A 20,125-nucleotide genomic window follows, 5' to 3' on the forward strand; every position below is an offset into this window, starting at 1 on the left:
GAGAAAGGTCTGTGTCCCCATCCCCAAAGACTCCATGCAGGAGGGTCCCCCCCACCCCCATGCTGGACAAGGTCAACAGATGAGGGCGAGTGTCCTCAAGAGATCTTTGGTGCTGGAGCAAGGACTGTAAAACCTTCAGAGAAAGGAAGCTGGAGAGCCCGCAGATGTGCAGTGCACTGGGCGAGACGGAGTGGGGGGAGGCACCCCTTCTTCCCTGGCCTCGGTGGACCAGTGGGAGCCTCTCCTCCACTGTGTCCGGAGGACGGCGGGGGATCAGCTTGAGGACCTGGGAAAGAACAGAAGGACCCTGCCACTTGGTAAGACAGTTCACACCTGGGCCTTGAGGACGTGCTTAAGAAATCTACTATCAAGCCAGGCCAGCAGGAAAGGGGCCAGACGCTCAGGAAGATGAAGTCATTCTCTGCAATCTCAGATTTTGCTAGAAAGAGACCCATTTCCCACTGCGTTCTTCCCCGTACTGCTCTCCTCTGAGGCACAGACGGCCCCAAGCTCATGTCTTCAGTGGTGGGTCAAGCTTCATGTAGGAGGGAAAGAAGGGTTCATCTTGGTTCTTTTATCTAATGCTACATTTGAAAAAACAAAAACAAAAGAAGACAAAGTGTCATTTTAAAACCTCAACTCTTAGAGTGGAGTTGGATGATATCCTTAATCAGCCTCGGTGGGATGTTCCTGTGTGTTCTTCCAGTTTCAGTTGACAGGACACACGAGGAACAGAAATCCCCACTGTTTATTCTGTTCCCAGCCTCATCTTCCCCCTCTTTCCTTTCCCTATCCTCAGCCTTGCCAATGTGTAAACAATTCGGAAAAATCCCCAATGAGCTGAAAACCTGTCCGTGTTACTCCAGCTGGAAAGAATTGTGCTCCACCAAGATTTAGACCCCACGTATAATGGAAACCCTGACGGCGATGCTGTAATTATAGCCTTGCCATAATGAACGTATCAGTGTGGACTTTTCCATGGTATTTTTCCATGGGAGATTTCCTCCTGTGAGATGTTAACTTAAAATCCGGATTATAGCTTTTACTTCAGAGAAGGCAATGCTGCAGGCTAAGTGGGTGATTACATTGGCTCCGGTAGCTGTGGATCACAAGGGGCCATGAGTCACATTGATTCTGGAGAGACCCATGGTGAGGACAGGGGTTGCTCAGTGCAAAGGCTGACCCTGGTGAACTGCATCGTCTCCACATTAAACCAGGGAATGTTTTCTTTCTTCTCTGATTTGGGGGCTGCATGAGAGAAGAAAATTGAGCAGCGCTAACTCCTGTTAGGGTGACTGCCCTTCCGGTTGGCCTGCAACTCTACACACCTCACATCCCAGGAAACCCCTGGGCCTGGGGAGGCCAGCACAGCCAGTCATCCTAAAGAGAAATATGTATATATAGAAATATGTTACATTTTACTATAGAAATATATTTTAATATATAGAAATAGAGTATATGTATAATATATAGAGATAGAATCAAATTCAAGACGGAAAATTAATAGTCTCTTTCTTTGAGAAACCAGATTGAGTTTCAAAGGAAAATCCTTTGGGGGTGCTTAAAAACCCTAACGTTGTCAACATTTAGCTGGAGATGGGATCCAGGAAAGGACTCAGGAGCGACCCTAGGCCAGGCCTCCTGTGCGTGGTAGCAGAATATGCTATGGAAAACAGGTGAACGCCTCTGTCTTCACCTGGTGGGGTAGCGGGTCTGCCGCCCTCTGGAGGCAAGAGCTGAGGAGTCATCTTGGGGCTGTGGGGAGGGTCCACGCCCCACATCTCCCCCAGCAGGACTGAACCTCTCTTCTCTATGATGAAAGAGGCAGTGGAGGAGAGCCATTCCTCAAGGGCCCTGCTTTCTAGCTTATTTCCCTCCACAGATCTCTCAGACGTCCTGTTTGCCTTTCGAGGTTCTGTGAGAATCATGAACTCTCAGGAGTTGGGGCCTGAGTGGGGTTGAGGGCCTCTTTCCCACTCTGTGGAGCAGCAAGAGAAAATGTAGATCAGAACTCTTGTTGATATATAAAAGCAGATCTTCTGGGACATGAGTGTTAAACCTCCTTCTGGATTTAGAAATAACCTTCAGCATATGACTAGAATCCATTTCTGGATTCATAAGTTCAGGGCCCGTGGTAACTGTGCATTAATTCTTTCTGCTGCTGTGGCTCAGATGACTGTGATTTCTGGGATCATATGATGGAGAAACAGGGTGCCAGTGAAGGGAAGATGCCACCCTGTGGGTGGTCCTGTTCTGCCCACCTCTGTGGGAGGAGTGTGGTCCCGGCAGGGAAGCTGGGTTGGTGAGTCCTGTGCCTGTGTTCCTGCTGCCCTTCCTCAGGCAATCTGCAACCTTCCCCTCTAGAAGAAAGGAGGACCTGGTCACTGCCCCAGGAGCCGGGGGAAGAGCCCCTTAGATGACTCACAGACCTGGCCTGAGCAGCATGTGTCACTGAGGTTCTGAGCTATTTGTGATGCATCAAAGCTGAGGGATCCACCTTTAAAGGAGGAGAGGAAGTCTTGAGGGGCCATTCCTGTGTTGGAGAGCCAGAAAGGTCTTCAGACAGATCCTCCCTCCAGGCTTGCTTCTGTTGTGTAGGAGGGCAGCAGTGCACAACTTCCCTTCTGCTTTTCCTGCTTCCTAGAAGATCTAAACTGAGTAATGTGGCTATGCCCATGAAGGCCACAGCAAGATACAACCAGCAGGCCAGAGCTACAAAGGACAGAGAGCAAACTTTTATTTTCATGTGCTCCAGGACTAAGGACAACTCTGTGGAGCAGACCAGAGGCCACAGCATGGGGCCGTTGGGGCAGAGGTCCAGTGTGTCTCGGCACCCGAGGGCATCTCATGTGGCAACCCCACAGTGATTCTCAGTTACCCTCTGCCCAGCTGCCCGTGCTGGGCCTGGGAGCTATGGGAAGCTCCAGGTCCTCCGGCGTTTGGTTGGGGCTGGCCACGGTGGCGTCTGGGGAGAGGGCACGGGGCTTTCCTTGCTTCTCACTGTCCCTGTGGGTCGGCTGCTGGCCTCACCAACACACAGTTCAGGTGGGACCCAGTGGCAGCCAGAGCCTTGTCCTTCAGGTGGGTGGCAGCAAACTGGGTGCCCCTGGTCTTCCTTGGCTTTGGAAACTCGCCTCCACAACGCTGAGAGGGAGACAGTCATGTTCTGAGGTGTCAGAGCCCCTACTTTGAAAGTGGGGAGTTGTCCACTGAGACCCGCGTCCAAAATGGCTGTTCAGAAGTTCCGCTCCTAGTCCTTCAGGAAACCCGCCGGGCCGAGTCCCGCACAGGAGGTGTCTGCTGGGTCTCAACAGCGGCTACAGCTGCACCAAACAGCCTTCCCCAAGGAGAGCGGGGTCATGGTGGAAAGTTATGTGAATCAGCTAATTTCCTGCAGGTCCTGGGGGCTGGGTTTTCCTGCCTTGGTAGGAATGGTGGTGAGGAACAAGGTGAAGACTACCGCCTGCAGCTGTGGGAGACCAGGTGTCCCCTCACGGGGGAGGAAGTGAGGTCCTTATGGTTTGGATGTGAGGTGTCCCCCAAAAGCTTGAGTGAGACAGTGCAGGAAGGTTCAGAGGAGAAACGATTGGGTTGTGAGAGTCTTAACTAATCAATGGACTAATCACCTGATGGGATTAACTGAGTGGCAACTGAAGGCGGGTGGGACATGGCTGAGGGGGCGGGGCCCCGGGGGCGTGGCTTTGGGGTCTATATTTGCATCTGGTGAGTGGCGTCTCTCTGCCTCCTGATCATCCTGTGAGCTGCTTCCCTCTGCCACACCCATGAGCCCCCAAACAAACTCCTCCTCCCCTAATATTGTTCTTTTGGGGTCTTTTAGTCACAGCAGCACAAAAGCTGACTAAAACAGAAAGGCTTGAAAATGCAGAGACCAGGCAGGTGCGGCAGCAGGTGTAAGATAAACACCCTCAGAGCAAACCCAGTACAGAGGTCTCGGTGACGACCACCTCCTGACATAGCAGCCCAGCGGAACAGCCAGCCAGGTCCCAGCGCCCGGGAGCAACTCTGCCGTCCAACGTCCTCCATGCAGCCTAAGGGGATGGATACCCACAGCGCCAGTCTGGGCAAAGAAGCAGCAGAACAGTGGGGTGGGGCACTGGGAGGAGGCAGTGGGCAGTCAGCGTGGTGGCTGTAAGGGAAGGAGAAGCCAAAGTCCAGCAGAGGCCTCAGCTCCCGGCAGATCACCTGGTGAGGAAGGGAGGAGGCAGCAGTGCCCACGGTCAGGAGGAGTGATGACCATGCTGCGGGCAGGTGCCTCTCTCCCGAGGGATCTGCGAGGCAAAGCAGAGCGCCACCCCTGCCCCTTCCTCCATGATGCTGAGGAAGAACCACAGGAGTGTGGCTTTGGCATCGCCTCTGGAGAGCTGGACGGCAGGCTCACGACGCTGACTTCTAAGACTGTTATGGCTGGCTTCGACTTGCCCTGTGGACAAGGGCGGCCTGTCCACCTCAGGTCAGCTCCCGCCCAGGCTCGGGTGCAGACAGAGTGATGCTGCGGTTTCTCTGGGAGACCTGTGGCTTGGGCTGTGGTCCAGCGCAGGAGAGGGAGCCTGGTAAACACAGGCAGAGACAGAAGAGGCCTCGTGCCGCGCTCCAGGAGTGGTCTGAGGCCACAGGCTGGCCATGGTGGTCTTCGGTCAGACACAATGAGCATCTCACCGAGCACCAGGCAAGGCTGCCTGGAGTTGGGCCAAAGTGAGGGGGAAGCAGGGGCTGCGTGCAACGCACAGCACAGCCCCGCTCCTCTTCGAGCAGGCTGTTGCCTCCTTCCAGTCACAGCTGCTGCTGCTCCAGTCGCCCTCTTATACACGAGACCCACTGCAACACCCAGTCCCAGAACCCACCCGTCCTGAGCGAGTCCTGCTCCTCAGACCCTCCCAAGTCCACCCTCCCAAGGCCGAGCCCCTGCAAGTCCTCCCCAGTCCTTCTGTGGAAATGTCCCACGTTCCCCGTGGGGTGTGCTCTTCTTCCGCGAGGAAGATGAGCCTCACCCAGTGGGTCCTTTCCCGGTGGTCTTTGCCTCCTGGTCTTGGCACAACTGTCTCCAGATGTCAGAGTCTTGCTCCACGGATCTCAACCACAGAGATGAGGGTGAAGGACAGCAAGGTCGCCCCCCGGCGGTGAGCGTTCAGCCCCAGGGAGCCTTCGGAGGGTATGAAATGCTAGATGTGTTGATGACGGAGAACCTTCCTGCAGCGGCAGATCCCAGTGCAGCCCTGCACACCCTGCATCGGGCCGGTCAATCTGGACAACTCCACAGCCTGCCCCAGCAAGGCTCCCGAGGGAAGGAGCCGGCTGCTGGTCTTCGGGTCTCCAGGGCTCACTCCGATTCTCGGATTCTCCTCCTTTTTGGAGGAGGGAGGCTTCCCAGAACAGACCTGAAAGTCCTCCTCACTGCTCACACAGCCGCCGGCGTCACAGGGCCAGGTTTTCCTTGGTCTTTGCTCCGGGGTTGACTGGGCTTCGCACATTTCCAGCGGGATGCACCCTGTCTTCCGAGATGGTCTCGCTCACCTCCGGATGATCCTATCGTGCACATCCTGCACGGAGCCCTCGTCTTTCTTGGTGGTTCACATCAGCCCTGCAGGAAGAAAACCCAGTGAGTCTTCCACCGGACAGCCCTTACGTCCCCAAAGGTGGCAGACAGTCCTTCCTGAAGAGCAAGCCCGGCAGGTCCCTGTAGCATCTCAGAGGCGGCTCCGCAAGGCTGTGCCTACTCCCCGAGCATCACGGGCACATACTGAATTTCTTGGTGTAGCTTTGGGATCCCAGTGACCAGCATCCAGGAGGCAGGGTTCTGTCCACTTGTTGGCCTTCTGTGACTGTGGTTTCTCAGCCGCTCCCCTGCTGGCAGGGTGCTCCGAGGCTGGGAAGGGAGGAGGCCTCCGGGAGGCCCTGAGCCGCCAGGCCACCCTTGCTTCCCGGGCACTGCTGCCTGTCCAGTCGGCTATTACCCCACGTGAACGGAGGAAGAGCGACTGAAGGAAGAGCCGAGCTGTCGTCCCAGGCTGCCCAGGTCTAGGAGGTTTGAACAGGGGAGGGAATTCCCTGTACCCACCCGTCCCCTGTGCCAAGATGCAGTGCCGCAGTCCATGACTAAAGCCCTCCCCAGTTCGCTAATTCTTCCTGAATGGTCGCAGGCACTGTGCTGGGCCTTGAAGTTCCAGAGCTCCAAGTGGGGATGGCACTCGTAACCAGCACTCAGGGGAGGACATTCCAGCCTAGGGAGAGATCAGTGAGGGCAGAGGCCAGGGAGGCAGCCAGGGAGAGGCCGGTGCGGAGGCCGGCAGGGCCAGGCTCTCTAGAGGCACGCTGGAGCTGAGCATCAGAGGACGAATGGGAGGGGGAGGGGGTTAGGAATTGAGGGGCCGTGTTCTTCTCACCCGGCTGGTGGGAACCTGGGCGAGGAGGAACAGCCGGATGCTGTGAGGCACAGTGACTATGACTCTGACCTAATGGCTCTTTTACAAACTCCCTGTTCTTCATATTCACCTGTTGCCCCAAATTCTCTGCTGATCAGCTCACGTGGCTGGTGACGAGGATGCTGGTGGTCTGAGAGCTCACAGCAGAAAATGTCTGTGTGGCCTTAGCCTGAGTGAGGCTGTCTGAGTGATCCTTCTCTTCCTCTTAGGGGCTCTGATGCTGTCCCGGAACCTGGAGGCAAGCAGCATGCAGTCCTCCCTGTGACCTTTCTCTAGGTGGTTTATGATTGGATTTCCTTAGCCAGCTATGAAGAAAGGCTTGGAGAAATGACGGCAATTCCTGCCCACAAAGGACGGCCTCCAGGGAAGAGTTAGAAAGAAAGAGTCACGAGGGTGCATTGGTTCCCTTCTCGCTGGATGCACTTGAGTCACGAAATTTCTCACTTGAAATGGAGAAGGAAGCAGTGTTTGAAGATAAAGGAAATGGGATATAAAGCAGACAGAGAACTGCTGGCTGCCTACAGGAAGGAGACCTGGGACTTAAATGAAAAATACTATCTATGCTCGGCCAAAGACACCTGGAGATCTCAGAATGGCATTTGCAGGTGTAGTTCTGTTGATTACAGGTATTGTAGTTCTCATCGGCTTCCAGAGTTTGCATTTTCTAGCTATGCCTTTCCAAGAAATAATGCAGTTGGAATACATAAAAAAAAAAAAAGATGAATAAGCACTCAGTGTCAGGAAAAGGTAAACAAGAACCCAGGATAAAATAGGTTTTCTAAGAAAGAAAATAGGGATCACACAGCTCCCAGGAGGCAGGCAGTTTTGCCTGGGAGCCTTTCCACCCCGGCCACCATGCTAGAATCTCCCATGCAGGCGCCACAGGAGATGTTCACGTGGGATTTTGGAAGGCACCCAATCCCGGTCTCCCACTATTCAGGGTGCAGGTGGGAAGCCAGAGGAGGAAGTGTCCCGTCCAAGGACGAGGATGTTGGAAGCGGGGTTTCTCTTGTCATGGCCCTTGGTGGCTGGCCCCATTTGCTGACCTGTCCCACCCGCCGTGGCCGTGTTCAGATGAAAAAGCTCGCCTCCTGCTTCATGTCTGGGCAGCTACAGTCCCTCTGGATGGACTCGGACTTGGGGGTGGACGTGAGGCAGGGCTCTTCGGCAGATCTGAGGCTCATCTTTGGCAATGGCATCTGGGTGCCAACGGTGGCAGGTTGACTCAGGTCCTCTGCCAGCTCCTGCCACTCCTCACACTCTGAGCTACCTGGGGCTCTTCCAGGGAGGCCTGTGCCGGGGCAGAAGTTTCTGCCTGGGCCCGCACCTAGGATGGGGCTGATGTTGGCCACGGTGATGGGGAAGGGCTTTGTGCCCGGCTGGGGCAAGGGAGGCTGGGCAGGGCTGCTCTTTCCCAGCATCCTCCTAGAGTGGGCCATCTGCAGGGTCATGGGGCTGCCTTCTTGGCGTGAGGACACGGCCTCTTCCGTGGCGGCACTGAAGTACAGTGTTGCACTCTCCTGTCCCTCGCTTCCTCTCAGCTGCCCACCAGCAGCCCTGACTCCCTCCTTCAGGCTGTCCGCCCCACATGTAGCTGATGGCTTCTGGGTGGGCACACTGTCCAGATGATCGCTGGTAAAAGAGACGTAACTTGAGGTTTCCAAGGACTCCATCTCTGCTTTTGGGGCCCCTTCAAACTTGCAGCCTTTCTCTAGGGTTGAAAGGTCATGGGGGGAGGATGCAGGGGCTTTCTGAGTAAACAGGGTCTGCCCCTGCAGACCGCAGTGTTGACTGGACCTCTGGGCCAGGGGACAAGAGCAGCCAGAGCTGTCCTCTCCAAGGGCTGCACTGATCTTGGACACATTTCCTGTTTTTAGGGCAAGTTTCACCAGCAGCCAGTGGTGGTGACTCAGGAAGGACTCCCCCCTGGAGCTTGGGTCCCCCAGGCCTGCCTCTGGAGGGCCTTGCTCTGGGCTGGGGGGCTTTTCCAAGCTGGCCAGCACGTAGCTTCCCGTGTGGCGCGGGCCTGCGCTCTCGGGCCTCCCCACGGCTGCAGCTGTGGCCCATGCAGGAGCCTCCTGCTCTGGGCTGTCACTCTCCGCAGTGCCACCGCATGTCCTCGTGACGCCTGGCCAGATGTCTGTGGATTTTGGATGTAGCAGGCTGTAATAAATAACCAGCGAGACGCTGCCTGAAAAAAGAAAAAAAGTTCCAGGTTGCATTCTTTGAAGTCCTGCATCTCCCCTGTGCTTTGGGATTCCGGGTTCTGGCCATTTTGAGTAGAGCAATATCACTGGGATCCCAAATGAGGCTCTATTTGGAGCCTCAGAAATGAACGTTCTGGGGGGATTTGCAGATTCTAGAATTTGCAGCTCATCCTCCACTGGAACAACACAGCTCGACTCCTACTGACGCTGGGCCTTCTTCCCCGAGCCCAGCTCCCATTGAGTGCTCAGGTGTGAATGTGTACATGTGTGCGTGGCACGTACCCGTGTGTACGTGTGCGTGGTGGGTGAGAGGATGTTCAGTGTGTGATGTGTAGCGTGTGGGAATGTGCACAGGTGTGTAAATTTGTGACACGTCTAGAAGAAATTTCAGGCAGCACTGGGTGGAGGTGCGCTCAGAGCTCAGTGCCCGTGCCCAGCTGGGGAGAGAGAGGCTGCAGGCCAGGCTGGTCCTGCTCCCGAAAAGCCCCACGGAGGACTTCGCAGGAGCAGCAGCTGCGCTTCCTTTGTGACAAACATCTTCATCACATTGTTTTTGATCAGCAGCGTTGACTGCTGCGATGATCTCTCCTACAGAGCCTTCCAGTAAGCCTCCCACACAACAGCCCAGCTTCCCGCGGCTCCTCATCGGCCGCAGGAGACCGAAGGAAGTGCTGGGGAGAAGCGTCTGCGGGCGCCAGGACAGGGCAGTGTGACAGGACCAGAAGGAGCCCGAGGATGCTGCCCAGACCTGCTGGTGTGTCTCCCAGGGATGAAGACACAGGGCCAAGGGCCGCTGGTGTCATCGTGGAACCGGGGACACGGGGCGGGATCCCTACGTGCTCAGCGTGGCCTCTGCAGTGGGCCCTGCTCACTGCTTTAGATTCTCACACGGCCTGGAGGGAGTTAGGGTCACCTTCTTTTGCAATAAGTGACCCAAGACGAAGTAAGCTGCTGGATCACAGAAGTCCTTAGAACACCAATTCAGTGAAAAGTCTCTCCAGGGCCATACCATTTGCTGGTTCTTGGTTGTAGTCCCAGGCTGGCAGGCAGTAGGTGCTCAATAAATGTTTGTTGAGAGAAAGAAGGAAAGCGGGGTGCTGGGTCTGAGCTGAACTGTCTACTTTCCAGCCTGAGCCCTTTGGACTACAAATCTCCTTCCCTCCCTCCCTTCCATTTTGTTTCATGTTTACTAATATCAGCTTGGATATAGTGTATTTGATTATAGGTGTGTACATAATACAGTTTGATTCTCAATAATGCCTGTGTTTAACAGCTGGCTCACAAAATTCCTTTCCTTTTCAGTTTTTGTATCTCTTCCTGCTGAGGATGCCTGAGCTCCACCTTGAGTGGGAAAGCGACGAGCAGCCCCCTCTGGCTGGGCCCTGCCTGTGCTCACAGGACTCTGCTGTGCCTCTCCTGAACCAGAACATGAAAAGGAGAGGTTAGACTCACAGCTGGCGCAGCCCTTGGTCCGCCTGCCACGGGACCCCACCCCCTGGCACACAGGATTGCGTGACGTGTGCCAGGAGCAGGTTCTTACCTGCCTGACGGCCTGCTGCTCTCGCGACAGGCCATCCGTCCACACAGAGCAGCTTAGCAACAAAAGGCCTGCTTGCGAAGCTGCTGGAAAGGACTATGCAGATGCCCTTCAGAGGGCGATGGTCAAACAGTCATTATGGTTTGGACGTAGTGTGTCTCCCGAAAGCCCACGTGTGAGACAATGCAAGAAGGTTCAGAGGAGAAATGACTGGGTTGTGAGAGTCTTAACCCAACTGTCGATTTAATCCCCTGATAGGGATTAACTGAGTGGTGCCTGAAGTGGTGGGGTGTGTTGGAGAGGTGGGGGGACTGGCTATGGGGTATGTATTTTGTATCTGGAGAGTGGAGATTCTCTCCAAGCTGCTTCCCTCTGCCACACTCTTCCACCTCGAACCCTGAGGAATGGAGCCAGCCGTCCACAGACTAAGACCTCTGAAACTGTGAGCCCTCAAATAAACTCTTCCTCCTCTACAGTTGTGCTGGTTGGGTCACTTGGTCACAGCGGCAATAAAGCTGACTAAAACGACTGTGGCCCTGACATGCGTGCAATAGGGCTCAGTCATAAAAGGGCAGGTGCCCTTGGTGCGTGTACCCTGGGTGGCTCCAGAGAAGCATGCCGAGGGAACAGGACCATCCAGGAATCTGTTTAGGTGATATCCTTGAAGAGGTGGAACGTGTGCAGAGGTGGAGCGAGGGTTGCTGGCCAGGAGTCGGGGGTAGCGGGGGGAGAGGAAGTGGGCACTGTGGGGGTCTTTGTGTCTGGGCTTGTCACACTCTGTCCTGGTTGTGAGACTGCTATAGCTTGCAGGGTGGGCACAGGTGATGGGTCTAGGAACTCTGCACGATTAAAACTACAACCATCTGAAAAGAAAGGTTCATCTGAGAAGGAAGGGCTGGCCCAGCCGCCCTCTCTGCCAAGCCAGGACTCAGGACTCGAGTGAAGGCCCAGGGCGGGCGCTCTCACGTATATGTCACGGCCCCGAGATTTAGGAACCTTCTGTGCTGTGAATGGTCTCCCACCTCCGAGCGCCTTGTGTCAAGGCCACTCCTTCCCCCAGTCATGGCTACTCACACAGGCCATCCAACCCCAGAGCTGTGATGCAGGTGAGCAGAGGAAGGGCATGGGTGTGGGCAGGAGCTCAGGGCCAAGACTGGCAGTGACCACGGGGATCCTGTGCGCTGGGCCTGTGCCGTGCGCGGTGGCTGTCCTGGACAGTCCCCCACAGGCCCCAGAGAGGCTTGTGGGGCGCAGGGCAGGCAGGCATTGTTCTCCACGCTAGGATGAAGCCCGGTGGAGCTCACACCAATCCGGGAGGCAAGGTCAACATGTGGGCACGGCAGGGACATCCCTGTGGTCCATTCACTAAATGTGACTGGTACCTGAAGCCCCCGGTCACGGTGCCGGTGCCTGCAACGGAGCTGGGTTTGCTGCAGCTCGGCCACTTAGAACTGCCCGGTTGTGTGGAGTTTCTTCCCATCCTCTGGCTATCCTCTCCAACCAAGTGCAGATGCTACAGACACCAGGGTGCCCATGGCCGTGGCCAGCAGGAGGCCCCTGTTCTGCTGCAGATGGCATGGCAATGCCAGGGCAGGGAGGAGAGGGAAATCGCCCTAACCCCACAGGAGCCCACAGGGAGCTGGCAGAGGGGCATTTTGGTGAGAAGGGGCTGGCCCAGCTTTGCGCGAGTTTCCAGCAGTCAAGACAGGACAACAGGGCGGAGCTGTTTCTCCTGCCCTGGGGGATGGCCTCCTGCCACAGCACAGTGAGCTCTGTCTGTCTCCACCCTCCACCTCTGAGCTCAGTTTCCTATCCTGGGTCCAACGCGAAGACAAAGACCAGACAACCACGTTAAGGAGGAGGCTTGGACAGAAGGCCACAGCGATCTTACCTATCAGAAACCCAGACGAGACCCCTGCGACGGTCCACAGGCTGGTCCACGATGTCCCCTGCAGGAAGTCAGTGGCCAGCAGCAAAAGGATGATGTTTTCCAGCAGCATTACCTGCGGGACCAAGGCGGAGACACCACGCCTGTCAGGGGCATCCCAGGGAGGGCGCCCCTTCCTGGGATCTGCAGTTCTTCCTTGCCGTCCCCAGGGCTCCTAGACTAATGTGGTCCCAAGAAGCAGAGCCAGGTCGGCAGCCTCAGGGGAACCTCTCTGCAAGGGAGAGTCTCCTAGCGTGGCTCATTAAAATGTCAGAGTCACAAAAGCCTAGCAAACACTGGAACGGCTGTGGGGGTTCCCTTTGGTAGGTGGGGCTGGGTGGCCTCTCATCTTAGTCTGTGTGCCTCCACCCCCGGCTAGTGCAGCACGGACCATGTTCATTATGGTAACACAATAATTAAAGGAGCTCAGGGTGCCACTGAGCTCCAATAAGCTAGAGTCACAGACGTTCATAACAAGTTTGGAAATTTTCTTTAAACAGGAGTATCTTTAAAGGTTAATCCGTTTTGCAACCACTCAGTGGCGGGGGAGGGGGTCTCCCTGGCTGGAAACTTGTGGTTGGTGGGTTCTTCCAAAGGCTCTCTGCACCCACATCCAGGCTGGCTTAGCGACTTGTTTCTAATTTTTAAATATAAAAGTAGATTTTTATTAGACTATGTAAATAAACAGCACATAATTCAAGATTATACAGATGGTCTTTGATTTGCCATGGGGTTGCCTCCCAATAAACCCACTGCAAATTGAATATGTTGTCAAGTTGGAAACAAGTCTAATGTACCTCTTCTCCAAACACCACAGCAGAGCCAACCTCACTGACCTGAGTGTGCTCAGGACCCTTACCCTACTCACACGTGGACAAAATCATCTGCACAAAGCCTGTCTACAGTGAAGAGTTGACGGTCTCACATAACTTACCAAGTACTGATTTAAAGTGACAGAAGGGTGGCATGGGTGCAGTTTTGCTACTGCAAGGACAAAGAATCAAAGTCGGGGACCATCTGTATTCTTAACTACTGAGTATAAGACATAGGAAAACAGAGTTATAATACTGATACGCTCAAAAAGTCTTCGAAAGTCTCGCCGTGGGGACTCATTGGCTTTGTTTTAACTCTAGCAAACTCAAATAACGCAAGGGTTAAAAAGTCTCAGGAGCTGCTTACTAATCCTGAGAAGGTGCCTCACCCCACCTGTGGGCTTGTAGGCTGGGTCTCAACAACTGCCAGAGGAGTTGCCAGCAGCCTGGGAGGAAAACCTGGAGTCTTATGTTCTCCTCCTACCAGATGTCTGGTCTTGTTGGTTCAGATTCTTAAACTTCTTTCAAACCCCCACCTGCTTCCTGTCTTTCCTGCCATTTTTGTGGTTCTGGCCAGGCACCCTCTGCCTTCAGCCTTGCTCTGCAGTCTCTCCTGCATTCTGTTGCCAGGGGAACCCATCTAGCCTGTAGATCGTCCTTCCTCCCAGTGAACCTCGAAATACCCCACCTTAACTTCAGGGTCAAGTCCCCACTCCCCACGCACAGGTGGTCCTGGGTACCATTAAGCCCTGATGTCCCTTTCCAAGGTCACCTTCTAACACACGACCCAAAAGCTCATGTTTTGAGACAATGCAAGAACATTCAGAGGTGGATGATTAGGTCATAGGAGGTGTAACCTAACCAGTGGCTTAATCCACTGATACAGAGTAACTGGGTGGTAACTGCAGGCCGGTAGGATGTGCTGGAGGAGACAGGTCACCAGGGCATGCCTTGGGGGTCTGTATTTTGTCCCGGGTGAGTGGAGCTCTCTCTGCTCTCTCTCTTCCTTGTTGCCACCATGATGTTCTCCCTCACTTTGGGCCCAGAGCAATGAAGTCAGTCGTCTATGGACTGAGACCTCTGAAACTATAGATGCTGAATAAACTTTTCCTCCTCTAAGATTCCTCTGGATAAGGTTTTTTTTTTTTTTTTTTTTTTTTTCTTTCTTTCTTTCTTTTTTTACCACAACAGTGAACAAGCTGCATAAAACCACTGACAAAGAATCTCTTCTCTTTGAACAAACTGCAGCCTGGTGAGAATAGCAGGCCCTTAGCACAAATGGATCCACCCCGGAGCCCCTACAGGAAGTGAACTGAGCAAACACTAGTGTCTTACAGTTCAAGGCCACATCCCGGGATGATGACCCAGGATCTTGAAATCTCGCCCAAGAAGGCACAAAGCTGCCAGAAGTTACTGTGCTGGCCAAAACCTGGTAATGGGCAGAAAGGGTCCTCACCCGCTTACAGCAGTTACAAGGAAGCTTGCAGATCCGTTCTCTGCCCTCTGAGGTGTAGACTTCTACTACCCAGGACTCTCTCAAGGACCTGCGAGTGCCTCTCCAATAACTCGAGTGTTCCCAGTCACCCCTGCACAAATCAGCCAGTTCACGCCAGAACCTCTTCCTACTGCAGTAACCGGGTGCAGCTCTTCATTGCCCTCGCCTAGCCTCTGGCTTCGTGCCCCTCAGCACTGGATTCCCCATTCTCTGCAGCTTTGCCTGACGCCCGGACCCCTCCCCGCTCACCAAGGGCACCCAGGTCTGCTGTCTCTCCGCTTCCTGTACTCCCTGGGGCTGCGGGCATGCTGCTTCTCTGATCACAGTGTGGTTGTGTTGGTTCACGTGTGTATTTGGGGCCACTGAGATGGGACCTTCTCACGTGGTGTCTCATTCCATTTCCAGCATGTGCAGGGAGCTGTGCATGTGCTGTGGGAATAAACTCTGGGCCCTTGAATGAGGTTAAACCAGGCTATTACCTTAAAATAATGCTCTGGAGGCAGGCTTCCTCCTCTGGAGGAGACGGTGAAGACAGGTGTGTGTTTCCAAGTGGGCCAATCATCAGCTCTTTCCAAAGCACAGATTCCTGAGCCCCACTCAGACCCATGGAGGCAGCATCTCTCAGGAGGGTCTGGGGACCTTCACTTGGGTCTTCACTTGTGAAAAGCCCCTGGGTCTCTGAACACCAGCCAGGCTGAGGAGTGCCACACCAGAGGCCCCAGAGCCCTTTCCAACTCCAACAATCCTGAATCTCTGTCAGGCAGACTGGGTTTTTGGTTCAGGGTGGCCTGTAGGACTGGCCAAGATGGATTTGAATGCTGCCCCTTGTCTGATTGGCAGGTTAGTTCCCCTTTATGTGCCTCAGTTTCCTCATCTGCAAAATGGGTCTTAGCTCAGCAAGTGTTGTGGGGCATGGGTGAAATGAGGCCCCCCTGTGCTCAGAGCAGTGCGGGTGCACAGCAGCTCTGTGCAGAGGCGGCACTACCAATGGAGAATAGGAAGCCACAGGAGGCTGCGAACAAGACCCAGCACAGGACCTTGGGGAAAAACACTTCATACATTGTTGAGTGAGTCAATGAAAGAGTGACTCCAGAGGCCACTCGTTTGACTGGGGCGTGTTTCCACTATGAGCGAAGCCATAGAAATCAGAGCTACTACAAGCCACTAGTCCCGCTCCTTAGGGTTGAAAAGAAAAGTAAGTGGAATTAATTATTTCTTTGGCAACAAAATATGGTTTACCCAAAAAGAGTAGCGTTCTGCTGGGCAGGGCTCAGGATTTCCACCCAGGATGGAAGTGCTTGCCGGGGACGAGAGGTCACCAGGAGGACAGCGTCAGCAGGCGCCGTGAGAAGGGGCTTTGGGGAGAGGGCCTGGCGCTGGCCTTGGGTACATCCCGGTCAGTGTCTGACCTGGCGGTCCTGTGCCTCTGGGCGGGGTTCCTCTGTGCTCATGGGTTTCAAGCCAGCTGATGGGAGGCTGTGAGTCTGTCCACTGTGAAGAGGACAAGTCTGGGCTCGCCCGCCCGCGGCGCTCTGCTCCCATCTGTTTCCTCCTTGCAGCGCCTGGGCCCGGCCTGGGCCTTCCCCTCAGATGCTTAGGGGTGGAACATGGGCTTCCAGGAGTGGAGCCACCACTGTCCTTGCCCCGGGGACAGCTGAGTCACTGAGAAGTAAATGAAAAGGAGGACAGTGGCAGTGCACAGGCACCACCGCTGAGGCCTTCTGGGAGCCATGGCCTTGAAGGCCTCGCAGATAGGGCCCCTGGGGTCCTCACAGCAGTTAGGGGACAGACAGGTGAGGATGGTGGGAACATGAGGTTACGAGAATGGTTCTGTTACATGGGCCCACAGGCCCGACCCCCACAGCTCTCTTTTCCAAGAAGCAATTTACTCTCAGCTCTGCCTGGCCTCAGTGGACAGGACATGCCACAGTGCTCAGCAAACTACCTGTTCACTGCAGGAGAGATGCAGGCCCAAGATAATGTTGACGGGAGGAACCCAGGAGAGTTCTGTGACCAGATCCTGAAATTCTGGGAGATAACGATAGCTCCCCCTGACCACAAAATCTGAAAGAATGTATGGTTAAGAATTCGATTAGAACTGGTCAGCATGGGCCAAGGTGACCTAGAGTTGCTAGGACAGTGGGGACTTGAAAGTCTGATGTCACCCTGCTGCCAGTCAAATGTCAAGAAGTGGACCTGGTGGGACTCTCTGGAAACTTCTCTGAGATCCTCAAGAAAACTGGAGTGCAGGAGAGGTGCACTGTCCTTCTCTTCTCTGAGAGGACCTGTTCTCTCCCTTGAGAGGGTGCCCTTTCCCTTCCTACCCTTTAATAAACTCATTCCTGTTACTTTGAGTGACATGTCTGAAATCTTTGACTTGGTCATGAGAATTGGGGTTTGGAGAGGGGGTCCTTCATGCTGGTTCAGTTTCTTGGAAGACCCCAGCTCTTTATCATGGCTGCCGGACCACACCAGGGCTCCTGGAGGTCTGAGGCCCAGTTGGGCCTCCCGGGGGAAGCCAGGAGGTCATTATCATCTATATTTTCCTTATAATTGTTCCTGGCTCAGATGGGGTCTCGCCTCTTGATGGTGTTCTCCCTGCTGAGTTGCACGTGAGCATGTGCTTCCCCTGCTCTCCCACATCAGCTGCCAGCGACTACTCTAGGTTTCCCCGATGTGGACGCTGAGGCCTGGTGGCATCTGTGTCCTGGCATTCTCCCTGGCCCCATAGCTCCTGGGGTCGCTAGCCAAACAGGCCCTGAGTAGAGCAGGAGGCCATGCTCTGCTTTCCCTGCATGCCTTCCTGACAGTGGCCGCCATTCAAAGGCTACTGTGTGCCAGGCTACTTATGCATATCTTTTGTTTGATCTTCACAGGGCTCTTGAAAAGGAGATGGTTCTTATTTGTCACAGGAGCACTGAAGGGCAGGTGACCTGCTCCTAATGTGCAGATGAGAACAGACTCAGAGGTCGTGAGTTCTGGGTAGTAACCCACAGGGCTACCCAGGTGTTCTGTCACCTCCTTAGCCTTCAAAGCCTGTGCCCTGCACCTCTGGGCTGTTTTCTCTCCTCTGCTCTTCACAATGCAACTTGACCTCTGCCTTCTGGCCCAAAGTGTCTCTGGTCCTCCAGTTTTTTCTTTCCTGACTTGCCCACATTCTGCTTATTATTTGGTTACTGAGGTACAAACTTACCAATATAGATTTAAAAAAAAATGGGTAGAAATTTCTGCTGGACTAGAAGCGACCTGAAGACAGACATTAGGCCACCTTTGAGATTATCACCCTAGGTAGGTCCATGCCTGGAACTCAGCGATAAACACCTGTAAAGACCGAGGTAACATACAAGACCGTTTTGGGTGAAGAGGGACAGCAGTGACCCTCAGCTGATGGCAGAGAACACACCAAATACGCCCTGTTGTGCCACAGGAGTTCTGTGGTGGCACCTGGATGTCAGCTTACTATTTTCATAGCCCCTCATCTCCATTCAAGACTAACTCCTTTTAGAACTTCCCCACCCATTACGCTAGTCCTTTTTAAAAAGCCATGTGCACACGCATGCTCCTGTGCACGCAGGTTCACCCGCACCACGGGCTACTCCATTTCTGGGAGACCTAGGATTAAAGACAGACGCCATCGCACTTGCCAAGTAGAAGCTGGCCATCCTGTTTCTGGAAGGGCTGTCCCAGAAGTTGAGGTAGCAGAGAATGTACACGGCCCCCACCAGCAGGTTGAACAGCCTCCAGTGGCAGGTGCTGTCCACGATGTCACTCTGCTGGGCTACGAGCCAGAACGTCATCACCAGCCAGTGTGCACCTGGGGAGAGGCGGGCCGTGGCGGTCAGGGTTCAGCGAGAGGTCGGGGAGGGGCAAGAATACAGAAGCCAGGCCTGGAAACATTCCTGTCTGCTTGGGCTGCACCTGACCCAGCATCGGAGAAGAGACATCGGAACCCAGAAGAGAGCGGGGGAGCAGGCACAGCCCGCCATTCTGTCTCTGCACCTATCACCTCATTGGAGCCTCTTGAAGGGCACTTGGCCTAGTTTGGAAACTCGGAAACAAAAAGTAGCTGCCTTCCGTGGCACTTATCAGATATTATGTACTGTGCTTTTTTGGTTCCAGAAAATTTTTAAGGAGGCAGTCAGAAAATCGACTATACTATTTTTAAATTGTTCCTACATGAGCCAAAACCCTCCATACCCAAAGGGAAGAATTCCATGTGGTCCAGCTATGATTTTTATGCCTATATTTTAAGATGAGTAATATCCTTCTAGAGTTAAAGCTGAATTTTAAAATGGATGAATAAAACATAATTTCTCTTTTGGAGTGCATTTTTAAAAATGATCTTTTTTTGCCAATAACTGTATTAAATGTTTGTTCTGGGCCCAAGGGCCAAATATTTCTCAATGCCTCCAGTTCTCTTAAAACAAGAGTACACTGTTCCTTCTCGCAGAGTGTATTCACTGATGACCAGAGGAGACTGCTGTCCTTGGCAGAGACACACAGACCCCATTCAGGAGTCCGCAGGGCCAGACAGACTCCCTGTCATCACTGTTCATCGTGTGCCCCTGGACTGAGGGTTGGGGAAGGGTTGGGGCTCTGAAGAGCTGTCTCATTTCAGATAGAGACAATGTCCAAGATTCAGCGTTCAAAGGAAATGGAGCACTTTCAGACTCTAAGCAGCATCGTATAACCTGTATATTTTTGTACTGGGTCAGGGCAATGGGACCCCAGCCTTCCCTCCGGTTGGAATGGCAGCTTTCCTAAGGAAGATGTCCTTGGAAATGTAGCATGGTGTTCTGCGGAGTGCTGTGCTCCAGGGAGCCCTAGGACTTCCGAGGCTGGGATCTGTAAGCTATGGTGGTGTCTCTCCAGAGGAAGCCTCGTGCCCTCCTTCCCACTCCAGGGCTCTCTAAGAGCTGGAGCCTGCGCCTCCATGGTCATGGATCTGGGCTGCCCGTGGCTGCTCTGACCAGCAGAGCCCAGCGGAAGCAATACTGAGCTTGTTCTAGGCCTAGCTTTTAAGAGGAATGGCAGGTTCCACTTCCTCTCTTGGAATTCTCAGCTGCCAGGGATGAGTCCAGGCTACTTTGTGGAAGAGAGAGGCCACGTGTTTGCACCCAGCCTGCCTCAGTCTCCCCGGTGAATCCAGACACCCGCTCTCCTGCTGCAACACAGGAGGTACCCAAGCAGGAACCACCGGCAGCGTCACCCAGCCTCAGACCTGGGGCTCATGACCATCAACAGTTGTTTGTAAGACATGCAGTTCTGTGGCATGTGTCACGCAGCAGTAGGTGACCAGAGCACAAGTTCTGCTTACCTCCAACCACCAAAACCCAAACGCGGTACGCTTTGCAGAACAGAGCCAGGCTCAGGACGCGGGTCCCCAGCATGCCCATTCTCCAGAGCTGCTGGCAGAGGAGGGCAGCCCATGGCATGACATGGTGGCCTGGCTTCACGACACCCAGGAAACGGGTGTAGGACACGAGGGCCCAGGATAGTGAGGACCAGGAAAGCAGGGCGCTGACTCCTGAAAGGGAAGCAGACAGACAGAGCGTTCCCCGCAAGCTCCCAACAGCCACGAGCGGGGCTTCATTTCTTTCATGGGACATATAACCTCTTATTAAAACCCAGCTTTACAGAGGGTACCGCTGGTCCAGCCCCTCCATGGTGGTAACGTAACCTGTGCACAAAGGCACAAGTCTGTACC

At 54.2% G+C, this 20,125-nt stretch overlaps 1 protein-coding gene across 4 annotated transcripts in view; it reads right to left on the reverse strand.

Annotated features, from left to right (window-relative positions):
- Nucleotides 1–1,466: 1,466 nt before the first annotated feature.
- The window catches only part of Xkr5 (XK related 5), a 29,042-nt gene continuing 10,383 nt past the window's right edge, over nucleotides 1,467–20,125 (reverse strand). For 3 of the 4 annotated variants that reach the window (XM_047550277.1, XM_047550278.1, XM_047550279.1), the window contains exons 4-7: nucleotides 19,736–19,945; nucleotides 18,063–18,232; nucleotides 12,076–12,187; nucleotides 1,467–8,631 (exon numbers count right to left, since the gene is read on the reverse strand). In XM_047550277.1, coding sequence (XP_047406233.1) covers nucleotides 7,511–8,631; nucleotides 12,076–12,187; nucleotides 18,063–18,232; nucleotides 19,736–19,945 — 1,613 coding nt within the window. In that variant the 3' untranslated portion in view covers nucleotides 1,467–7,510. The remainder of the gene's footprint in view (nucleotides 8,632–12,075; nucleotides 12,188–18,062; nucleotides 18,233–19,735; nucleotides 19,946–20,125) is intronic. The other variant, XR_007108377.1, reaches the window with a different exon arrangement.

The sequence above is a fragment of the Sciurus carolinensis genome, chromosome 4 (assembly GCF_902686445.1).
Source record: "Sciurus carolinensis chromosome 4, mSciCar1.2, whole genome shotgun sequence".
Classification (NCBI taxonomy): domain Eukaryota; kingdom Metazoa; phylum Chordata; class Mammalia; order Rodentia; family Sciuridae; genus Sciurus; species Sciurus carolinensis.